Below are 12,303 nucleotides of genomic sequence, written 5' to 3' on the forward strand. Positions count from 1 at the left end.
GACTCCAAGCAGAGGAGAGTTTTCCCAGATTCCCATTGACTTCAATTTTGCTATGGCTCCTTCATGCCACTCTCAGTCAAATGCTGCCTTGATGTCAATGGCATTCACTCTTACCTCACGTCTTGAATTCAGCTTTTTTGTCCATGTTTGAACCAAGGCTGTAATAAGGTCAGGAGCCAAGTGGCCCTGGCGAAACCCAAACTGAGCATTGGTGAGCGGATTATTGCTGTGTAAATGCTGCTTGACAGCGCTATCGACAACACCTTTCATTACTTTGCTGATGATTGAGAGGAGGGGTGCTAATTGGCCGGATTGGATTTGTCCTGCTTTTTGTGGACAGGACATACCTGGGCAATTTTCCACATTGGTCGGGTAAATACTAGTGTTGTAGCTGTACCGGAACATCTTGGCTCAGGACACAGCTAGTTCTGGAGCACAAGCCTTCAGTGCTATTGCCGGAATGTTGTCCGGGCCCATAACCTTTGCTGTATCCAGTGCCTTCAGCCATTTCTTGATATCACGTGGAGTGAATCGAATTGGCTGAAGACAGGCATCTATGATGCTGAGGACCTCAAGGGGAGACCGAGATGGATCAATCAGTCAGCACTTTTGGCTAAAGATGGTTGCAAATGCTTCAGCCTTGTCTTTTGCACAAACGTGCTGGGCTCCCCCATCATTGAGGATGGAGATGTTTGTGGAGCCTCCTCCTCCTGTTGGTTGTTGAATTGTCCACCACCATTTATGACTGGATGTGGCAGGACTGCAGAGCTTAGATCTAATCCATTGATTGTGGGATCACCTAGCTCTGTATATTGCATGCTGCTTCTGCTGTTTATCATTCATGTAGTCCTGTGCTGTAGCTTCACCAGGTTGGCACCTCATTTTGAGGTATGCCTGGTGCTGCTTCTGGCATGCTCTCCTACACTCCTCATTTCACCAGGGTTGATCCCCTGGCTTGATGGTAATGGTAGAGTGGGGGATATGCTGGGCCATGAGGTTACAGATCGTGGTTGAATACAATTCTGCTGCTGATGATGGCCCACAGCACCTCATGGATTCCCAGCTTCGAGCTGCTAGATCTGTTCTGAATCTATCCCATTTAGCACGGTGGTCGTGTCACACAACACAATAGAGGGTATCCTCAGTGTAAAGACAGGACTTTGTCTCCACAAGGACTGTGCGGTGGCCACTCCTACCAACACTGTCATGGACAGATGCATCTGCGACAGGTAGATTGTCGAGGGTGAGGTCAAACAGGTTTTTCCCTCTTGTTGGTTCCCTCCTGCCACAGGCCCAGACTGGCTAATATGTCCTTCAGGACTCAGCCAGCTTGGTCAGTAGTGGTGCTACCGAGCCACTGTTGCTGATGGACACTGAAGTTCTCAATGATCAGAGTCATCAGGTCGCAGGATATGGCCATTATACATTAGGAACAATTTCATGAGGCTCTGGGGCTGGTGCACAGTCTTTCTGGACATGATTGCAGGTGGAGGTACAGCTATAAACATAATAGCCTCAATTTTCCAGCCCACTGTTACTCCTAGTGAAGCTCCACACCAGCAAGGGAGTCCTGGTGCCATTTGCTGCTGCTGTTGAATAGCTTTGCTGTTTTCACAAGTTCACAGAATTATATGATGCAATCTAAGTATTGTTTGGCTGAAATTAGCACCTATTTAAATTGGGGAACCCAGGTAAAGGGCCAAGATCTCTCGTGCATGATATCACCAAGATTGCAAAGTGTAGCAGAGAGCGTGTCTTTATATATTGCCTTTAATGTAAAAACATCCCAAGGTACAGCACAGGTGGGTGCAAGGAAAACAGACACACTGAGCCAGGAAGGCAGAAATTAGTAGAGGTGCCTGATAGCTTGGTCAAGGAGGTGGATTCTGAAAATATTTTTAATTGGAGAGGTTCAGGGAAAGAAATCCGGAGATTTGGACCAGGCGGTTGAAAATTTTGAAACTAATGGCGAAGCAAAGGGAGGAAGAGATGCCCAAGAGACCAGAGTCAGATAAATACTTATTCAGGGGTGTATAAAGGTGGAGGGACTGACAGATATAGGGAGGGGTGAGGCCATGGAGGCAGTTAAAGAGATGAAGATGAGAAAATTCAATCAACAAGTGACAACAAGATTGGCTTTTGAAAGCCTTTGGTGAAAATCTAGAAATCACTTCCTCGAAAAGTTGTGGATACTGGGTCAATTGAAATTTTCAAGAGGGAGAATGATAGATTTTTGTTTGGTAAGGGTATCAAAGGTGGGTGAATGGAGCTAGGGTACAGAATAGCCGTGGCCTAATTGAATGGTGGAACAGATTCAAAGGGCTGAATAACTTCGTCTTGTTCCTATGTTCCTAGTATTTTAGATCGGAGCATTGGGTTTTGGATTGAATGGTCCAGTTTTTGAACAAAAGCAAATACTGTGGATGCTTGAAATGTGAGATGAGGTAGGTTGGGAGGAAGCTTGTGCGGTGCATAAACAGCAGCAACGACAGGCTATGCCAAATGGTCTGTTTCTGTGATATAAATTCTACGTAATTCTTCCATGGGCAATGGACAAAATGGGAATAAAAGCAGTACATATGAACATACAAACATACGGATTAGGAGCAGAAGTAGACCATTCGGTCCCTTGAGCCTGCTCTGCCATTCAATAAGATCATGGCTGATCTGTTTGTGTTTTGAATTCCACACTCCAATCTGCCACCTTTGATTCCCTTGACTATCAAGAATATATCTACCTCTGCCTTAAAAATATACAAAAATATATCCACCGCCTTCTGAGGCAGAGAGTTCCAAAGTCGCACAACCCTCTGAGAGAAAAAGTTTCTCCTCATCTCTGTCCTAAAAGGGCAAGCTGTAATTTTAAAACGGGGCCCCCTAGTTCTGGACTCACCCACAAGAGGAGACATCCTTTCCACAGCCACCTTGTCAAGACTGTTCAGGATCTTATATACTTCAATCAAGTCTCCCCTCACTCTTCTAAATTCTACTGAAAACAAGCCCAGTCTGTACAAACTTTTCTCATAAGACAACCTGCTCATTCCAGGTATCAATCTAGTAAACCTCCTCTGAACCGCCTCCAATGCATTTACATCCTTCCTTAAATAAGGAAGCCAAAACTGCACACAGTACTTGAGATGTGGTCTCACCAATGCCCTGTATAACTGAAGCATAACATCCTTACTTTTATTTTCAATTTCTTCCGTAATAAAGGATAGCATTCCATTAGCCTTCTTTATGACTTGCTGTGCCTGCATACTAGCCTTTTGTGACTCATGTACTAGAACACCTAGATCCCTTTGCACCTTGGAATTCTGCAGTCGTTCTTTGTTTAGTTAATACTCTGCTTTTTTATTCTTCCTGCCAAAGTGAACAACTTCACATTTTCCGACATTATACTCCATCTGCCAGATTTTTGCCCACTCTCTCAACCTATCTACATCAGTCTGCAAACTCCTTATGTCCTCTTCACAACATACTTTCCTACCTATCTTTGTGTTATTTGCAAATTTAGCTACCATGCCATCACTCCCATCATCTAAGTCATTGATATAAATCATAAAAAGTTGAGACCCCAACACAGACCCCTGCGGGTCTCCACTCGTCACATCCTGCCACTCAGAAAAGGACCTATTTATGCATACTCTCTGTTTTCTGCCAGCCAGCCAATCTTCTATCCATGCTAATATGTTACCCCCTACACCATGAGCTCCTACTTCGCTCAATAATCTTTTATGTGGCACCTTGTCAAATGCCTTCTGGAAATCCAAGTACAATACATCTGGGCCTCCCCTTTATCCACAGCACATGTTACTCCTTCAAAGAACTCCAATAAATTGGTTAAACATGATTTCCTTTTCACAAAATCATGCTGACTATTCCCGATTACCTTGAGTTTTTCTAAGTGCCCAGTTATAGCTTCCTTAATAATCAATTATAATACGTTCCCCAGGACAAATGTCAAGCTAACTGGCCTATAGTTACCTGTTTTCTGCCTCCCCCTTGTTGAATAGAGGGGTTATATTTGCTACTTTCCAGTCTGATGGAACCTTTCCAGAATCCAGCAAATTTTGAAAAAATAACACCAACGCATCTACTACCTCATTAGCCACATCTTTTAAGACCCTAGGATGAAGCCCATCAGCACCCAGGGACTTGTTAGCCCGCAGCTCCATCAGTTTGGTCAGTACTGCTTCCCTGGTGATTGTAATTTCCCCAAGTTCCTCTCTTCCTTCCACCTCCTGATTTACAGCCAATACTGAAATGTTTTTTGTATCCTCTATAGCGAAGACAAAATCAAAATATTTGTTCTTTGAATCTGCCATTTCCTTATTATCTACTATTAACTCCCCATTCTCACTCTCCAGAGGACCCACACTCACTTTACTTACACTTTTCTTTTTTAAATACCTGTAGAAATTCTTGCTATCCATGTTTTGCAATTCTAGCTAGCTTCCTCTCATACTTTAATTTCTTTCTCCCGATTTACCTTTTAGTCATTCTCTGCTGTTCTTTATATTCTGACCAATCGTATGACCTGCCACTCATCTTGGCGCAGTTATACGCTCTTTCTTTAAGTTTGATGCTTTCCTTAACTCCTTTAGTTAACCACGGATGGTGGGTCCTCCCCTTAGAATTTTTCTTTATAGTAGGAATATACTTATCCTGAGTATTCTGAAATATCCCCTTACATGTCAGCCACTGCTTCTGTATTGATCTATCTCCTACCCTAACAAACCAGTTCACTTCAGCTACTTCAGCTTTCATGCCCACATAGTTGCCCTTATTTAAGTTTAAATTACTAGTCTTAGACCCAGTCTTTTCTCTTTCAAACTGGATGTAAAATTCAATCATATTGTGGTCGTTGCTACCTAGAGGTGACTTTACTCTGAGGACATTAATTAATTCTGTCACACTACACAATACCAAGTCTAATATAACCCACTCTCTAGTAGGTTCCAGAAACTATCTCGAAAGCATTCTGTGAACTCCTCATCCAAGCCACCATTGCCAATCTGATTTTTCCACTTTATATGCAGATTAAAATCACCCATGATTATTGTCATCCCTTTATCACAAGCACCCAATATTTCTTCTTGTATACTTCGTCCTACATTGTAGTTACTGTTAGGGGGCCTGTAGACCACTCCCACTAGTGACTTCTTTCCCCTACTATTCCTCATCTCCACCCAAATCGATTCTACATCCTGATCTCCTGAACCAAGGTCACCTCTAACTATTGCACCAATGCCATCCTTGATTAACAGTGCTATTGCTCCACCTTTACCTACCTGTGTTCCTACCTAATCCACCTTCTCACATCCCACTCCCCCCTCATCCCACAGTGCAGTTGCCAAACTCCTTGCAAACCTGCTGAACATTGTGTTGTACACTTTTTCAAGCTGCCTGGTGTCACACAGAGTTTCAGTTTACCTTGTTCTTTGTAGCCCCAGAGTTCAACATTTACAAAAGTTGCTGGGAGCAATGATGCGTTCCAAAGCAGAGTCAGATTTCCTGTAATGTTGGGTGTGCCGTAGTACTGCCACTTGTAGGAATTCCACAAGATGCTTTTCTTCAATTGTGAAAATTTGCCGTGATGTACTGTGGGGTTAAAGAAGAAGAAACATGGTTAAAATATTTCACATGAAATGGTTAACAAGAAGAGCAATTCTGAATTACTGAGCTCCCAGTGGGGGAGACAGGGAGGACTTATGCACTTTAGTCTGTCTTGCAGGACAAGGTGACACATAACTGCAGCCAGCAGCACCTGACTGGTGGGGAACAGGCATAGCTGCATGCCCTCACCCTCATGAAGGAGATGGTGCTCACCATCATTGGAGCAGCCACGACTTAGGCCACGGCCAGTGGCAGGGCTGGAAACATAAAAGATGGCAGTGTGTTCCTACCTAATCCACCTTCTCACATCCCACTCCCCTCTCATCCCACAATGTCTTCCAGTATACGAGCTGCAAATGGTGTAAGCATGCACCTCTTGCTTTTCCTTCCTCCCCTCACTGCAACCCTACCCTTGTGCCTTTATCATTTCAGATACCCCAAAACTGCAACCTGGCCAGGCAGTGATTTGGGAGCTTAAAGAGAAAGGGAAGCAAGAGACTGATGTTGAAGAAACACCATCACTTGATCTCGCGCTAACAACCACCAGCTCAGATATTGGCACTGCGCATACTTTAGAGGGTAGCATAGAGATGGGATGCAAGTGGTGAGTCACTGGACATGAATCACATGCGTCGTACATGCGCATTGGGCCTTTTCTAACTTTCAACGGCTGCCATCTTTTGGCTAGAGGGTTTAGCGGGGAGGCTGTTGTCTCTGGCCTATAGTCAGAGCAGGGGAAAGAGTCACCAAGATGCCATTTCCCTGGAGGGCGAGTTCTGCTGCAGAGGACTCAGCTGAGGACTTTGATGGGCATTGTTACAGATAAAAGCTGACGGCCAAGCACAATCAAATGCTTGATGCATTGGGAAGCCTGCCAGAAAGACTGCTGTCACTGTCAAAGAGAATGGAGGAGCCTGGCACCAACCTGACGCACATTTTGGAGCCCATTCTTTCTAGTGTGGAGGTAGTGGCCAACTGCATGAGAACCATGATGCAGCATCTAACGACTGATGTCTCAGCTTCCACTGGAGTACATGCAGAATGTCTGAGTGCTGGAGTGGAAGTTCAGACTGACGTCACGAGATCTCTGCTTGTTACCTTGGAGGCCACCATCATGCCTGCAGATATCAGTTCTCAAAGGGGTTTGCATTCAGCAAACTGTGCTCCAGCAGATTACTGGGATTGCTGTGGCAAGGGCTGTGACCTCATGATGAAAGATTATGACGGACGCAGCAGTCTACAACAAATTGGGACACATGCTCTGGTGAGTCCTGCAGGACTTGTCCATCGTGGTCCATGCAGCAGAACTATTGTTCGAGCACCCCAATGGTCTGCTCTTTGATGTTTCATGTGGCAGCTTTCAAAATATGCATACTTGCCACATGCATCTGGATTGAGCATCAGAGTCATGAGCCAAGTGTTAAATGGATAGAAAATCAAAATACTGCGAATGCTGGAAATCTGAAATTGAAACAGAAAATGCTGGGAACACTCAGCAGGTCTGGCAGTATCTGAGGAGAGAGAAACAGAGTTAATGTATCAGGTCTGTGAGTTCTGATGAAAGGTCACAGTTAAGTGGAGAGCCCTTATTGCCCAGCAACAATCCTCTGTTTAACGTGGTTGTTCAAATACTGAGGGACCAACGGACTAGCGCAGAGTAAATGCATCATGACTGCTGCCAGGATAGCCAGAATTCACCTGCATGATGTGCTGAGATGTTCACACATCAACTGCACATTCAGGAAGTGGAACCCCTTGTGGTTGAGTTATATCTCAGCATTGAGATGCAACACCTGTAAAGCCATGTGTGTGCAGCCAATGGCACTCTGCACCATGGGGAGGTGTATGCACACTCCGCCCACTTCTCTCTGGTCAAAGAGGAGACAATGAACTCCTTTATAAAATGGAGTCAATGCACACACTGCTCCTGGCTTAGTTTGAGGTAAGAGAAATGCTGTCGGAAGACCCTGGGTAGATAAGGCCTCCTGCTGAGACCCTTCCTCCTCCTCCCTCTGTGAGCAGCTTGTTCTCTTCTGTGCTACCTCTGCTCCATCTCCCTCTCATGTTGCAAGCAGACTGGTTACAATGGCACCCATGACTGGGAGGAAGTGGCCTGACCAGAACCCTTGAAGTCAAAACCAAGACCTTCTCCACTTGCAGCACCACTCTCTGTCACCTTCTCAAACAACTTTGCAAACCCACTTCTACAAGCTCAGACAGAGCCAGTAGAAATTAATCAGCAACTAACCTGAGGGTGGTTGATGATGCCTTTAGATAGAGCTGGTGGGGAGCGGGGTCCTTCTTGCTTCAGCTGTCCGTGTCTGAGAAAGGGTATTAGCTGGAGTGGCGAGGACAAAAATGGCAGTGCTGGTGTCCAATCAGCATTACATGCTGAGTGATGTCATATTATGTCACTCTGCATACTTCCAACCCTAACGCCTACACCACTGACCTCCCCAATATGGCATCTGGCACAAGCTACACTGGAAGTGGGACCAAAACTCCAGGCATTACGGAGGCACATTTTGCAGCCTTAATTGGTTAGCCTTGACAATTTTGTATCTCTTAGGGCAAACACTGAATGATGCTGTGTTATTTATTTTATTGAGAGATACAGCACTGAAACAGGCCCTTCGGCCCACCGAGTCTGTGCTGACCATCAACCACCCATTTATACTAATCCTACATTAATCCCATATTCCTACCACATCCCCACAATTCCCCTACAACCTACCTATACTAGGGGCAATTTATAATGGCCAATTTACCTATCAACCTGCAAGTCTTTGGCTGTGTGAGGAAACCGGAGCACCCGGCGAAAACCCACGCAGTCACAGGGAGAACTTGCAAACTCCGCACAGGCAGTAAGTCACTATGATCTTTGCCTTCCCTAGTTCCACACAGACAGGGCATCTGAATGATATAATCAAAGATCAACAGTTCCACTGTAAATCCCTTAAGAATTGCTTTATGATATAAAAATCTGAAGGAGCGATACCAATTTAAAATTATTGCATTTTGACAGGGGTTTTGCTATACAGTGTCAAGAAAACCCCCATGCCAAATGAGAAATATTAATTTAATTGGTTAGAAACTTAATTAGACTTGTAATGGTAAAAATCCGACAGTAACTTTTAAAGAAAACTAGCAGCCAAGAAGGTCATCGCAATTTCCATCTGAAACACCTTTTCATATTCAAAATTTCCAACCAGAGCCAGTGGTTTGAGCAGCATGGACCTAGAACAATGGCATGCTCTAATTACCGAAAATGGCTTCATTTGCACGGTAGTCAAGGCAATCCTAACATATTGACTTTGAAAGAGCAGACCCCTCAAAGTGTAAATTGGTATCCTGGAGCCAATTCCTAACCTTGAATGTCAATGGAAGGTTCCAGAAAACCTGAAGCAGCCATGTGACCGTATGTCCATCGAGGGGGGAAGCTGGTTTTGTTTCCTTTGGACAAGAAGACAAGCAGTAACTGACTCTGCAGAAACAGAGAAAGCTGTGGGCTTACCTTTCTCTCTCTCTCTCTCTCTCTCTCTCCCCAGAAAGCAACAAGTTTGAAAACCGTCTGCAACTGTGGACCCTCCAAGCCTGCAGATTGCTACAGCCAGCGACAAGGGGAAGAGAGCCAACTACAATTCTTCCTTCAAGAAAACCCTGAGCAAAGCAGGCCAACCACAAAGTGCACTTTGACCAGCGAGGACTTCAAGAGTAGACCTTCAGTCAGAGGACTAACAGATCACCCAGTTCACAGACTGTATACTGAAGTTCTATTTATTTTGGACTTTAATCCAACCACCAAATCTATTTTTCCCTCTGTAATCTATTTGTGTGTGTGTGCGTGTGAATGTGTGATTCTCATGCGAATGTGCATGTGAATGTATAGTTTATTTTTTAGTGTTTTTAAATTGGTGTTAGAGTATTAAGTGTAATAAACTTACCTCTTTCTTGTTTAAACTCAAGAAAATCTGTCCAATTGGTTCTTTCAAGATCACAGTTAAGGAAAAAGGTAAAGGCTGTGTTTGCTGACAACATAACCAACATAACTGAAACATCACTGTCTGCGACATCTCAGGCAGCTGCCAGTAATAAATATGGTGCTGCTCAATTTGTCACAAAACAAATTAAACCCAAACCTTTCAATGGCTATGATTGCCACTCCATCCCAGCCCCAACAGTACCCCGCTCCCTACCCAGACCCTCTTCTCGTCACTTGCACCCCGCTGCTGCCTCCCCTCAGCCACTCGCTCCCCGCCTTACCGCTTCCCGCAATGCCCCTCCCCACCAGCTGCTCACGCCCGGCGGCAATCAGCCGAGGGGGGGGCGGGGGGGAAGCGGCGAGTGAGCGGCCTAAGCGGCGAGGTTGGGAGCGACTGGCCAAGGGGAGGAAGCAGCGAGGCCGGGAGTGAGCAGCGGGAGTGGATGGAAAGCGGCAAGGTGAGGAACGAGTGGCTGAGGGGAAGCAGCGGGGAGGCGGTGAGCATGTGGCTGAGGGGAGGCAGTGGCGAGGCCAAGAGCGAGCAATGAGTAAATGGGCAAGGAGGGAGCGGGATACTGTTTGGGGTGGGATGGAGGCGGCCGAGGTAGGGGAAAGCAGCGAGGCTGGGAGTGTGTGGCCAAGGAGGAGAGCAGCAAGGTTAGGGGTGAGGGAAGGTGGTGGTGTAGTGGTAATGTCACTGCATTAGTAATCCAGAGCTAATGCTCTGGGAACATGGGTTTGAATCCCTCCACAGCAAATAATGAAGTTTAAATTCAATCAATTAATCTGTAATTAAAAAACAAGCCTACTGATGACCATGCAAACAGTGTTGATTGTTGTAAAAACCCATCTGGTTCACTAATGCGCTTTAGGGAAAGAAATTTGATGCCCTGACCTGGTTTGGCCGACATGTGACTCTAAACCCACAGCAATGTGGTTGACTCTTAAAATGCCCTCTGAAATGGTCTAGCAAGCCACTCAGTTCAAGGGCAATTAGGGATGGACAACAAATTCTGGCCTAGCCAGTGACTCCCACAAACAAATGTATTTTTTTTTTAAAAAGAGGGGAAGGCGGAGAGGCAGGGAGAGACTGGCCAAGGAGGGGAGTGGCCGAAGCCAGGTACTGTTCGGGGGGAATGGAGGTGGCAATTGCAGCCATTGAGGGGTGAGGCAAAGCTCGGACATCATTATGGCTGGTGTCATTGCGTGGTGACGTCGGCTCGCGTATGCGCAGACCCATACTGGCAAATGTTTGGACGCACTGATGATGTTGGCGATTGCTCTGCATTGTCAGGAGACACTCCGAAAGGTAAAACACTCACAGAGGTGGTAAGCACAATCACTGTTTAAACGGAATAAACCCTGTTACAGTCAAGTAAGAGGGGAGCCTGAGACCCCTCCCCCCCTCACCTGGTTGTAACAGTCAGCTTTTAAGAAATGGCAGTGGTGAACTGTTGGACAATCTCCATACAAATATTGATAGAGAATTATGCAAAACATCAGAAACTATAAAACTGGAAGCATCTGTACCCTGTGCATCATCTTCATCTGTTCTGTTCATAGCTCATCAAGTTTCAATTATCTATTACATGACAGCTCATGTATTGCACATGGGGCCTGTGCCAATATTTTCTTATTTGAATCCCAAAGGGGCATTTTTAGCTTTTAACAAACTAAACAAAGATAGCCTTTTTAATTGTGTTGAAGGTTCTTTGTAGATTGCAGATAGATGGAGCTGAATGTTAAATTTGAAGTTAGCACCTGCACTTGGGCATCATGAACAATAATTGCAGAGATGTGTAAACAGCCAATGGATTTAACCTCCAATCAAACACACTATGTAGGACTGATTCTGTGTTGGGGTAATGCAGGGAGCACTACTGGGAACAGCGAGATTACTGTGGTGCCTGATTTTCTGTCTACTAATTTACTGCAATTTCCCAGCTGGAGCTCCTTGCGGGCATCGTTCTGTACTCCAAGTGCCCAACTACAGAATGAGACTGTGTATTGAATTCACATTTCACCAGGGTTCAGTGGAAAGGAAAATCATGCAGGGTGCATGAAGGGCGGCCAATCCCCAACAGCCAATTTTTTAACACACACCCTGCAATGTCTTTCACGGGTGTGAAATCACTCGCAATTATCTTTCTGTCACATCAGGGCTGTTGCCAAATCTTGTTGGATCAAATTAATAACCTCAGACTTGCTTTAGCACAGGACTTTGCTAATACTAAGAAAGGCCCATGTGTAAACTTATTTAATTGATCGCAAAATTTTGCAATAATTAACTGAAGTTATTTTTAATCAATAAATCTGTAATAATAATGCTGCAATTATTTAAATTTAATTGAGTGTAAATTGGCATTAGCAACATGAAAGGCACTGACAACTGTCTTCAGCTCCGAGTGCAATCCCGTGCACAAATATGGGCTAAGCATCAAATAAAAACAGCTTATTAAAAGGAAAACAATTTCTACTACTACTACTTGAGCAAGGACTACTTTCTAGACCACAAATCAAAAATTATAAGCTACTTGAACTTTGCTCTCCTGATTGGTCTTGGTGACGTCAAGATATTATGGCATTGCCAACATAAAATTATTGGCTTCTTAGCCACATGCTGGGTTGCAAGTTTACTACATTGCGAACCTTGTTAACGGGTAAGTGGTGTAGTTAGTATCTTAATCCTCTAGCATATCTTCATC

General features: G+C 44.8%; 1 protein-coding gene across 1 annotated transcript in view; it reads right to left on the bottom strand.

Annotated features, from left to right (window-relative positions):
* Positions 1 to 12,303, bottom strand: part of susd2 (sushi domain containing 2) — a 140,843-nt gene that overhangs the window by 88,851 nt on the left and 39,689 nt on the right. Inside the window, exon 4 of the mRNA XM_068055197.1 lies at positions 5,434 to 5,601. Coding sequence (XP_067911298.1) covers positions 5,434 to 5,601 — 168 coding nt within the window. The remainder of the gene's footprint in view (positions 1 to 5,433; positions 5,602 to 12,303) is intronic.

Source organism: Heterodontus francisci, chromosome 23 (assembly GCF_036365525.1).
Source record: "Heterodontus francisci isolate sHetFra1 chromosome 23, sHetFra1.hap1, whole genome shotgun sequence".
Lineage (NCBI taxonomy): Eukaryota > Metazoa > Chordata > Chondrichthyes > Heterodontiformes > Heterodontidae > Heterodontus > Heterodontus francisci.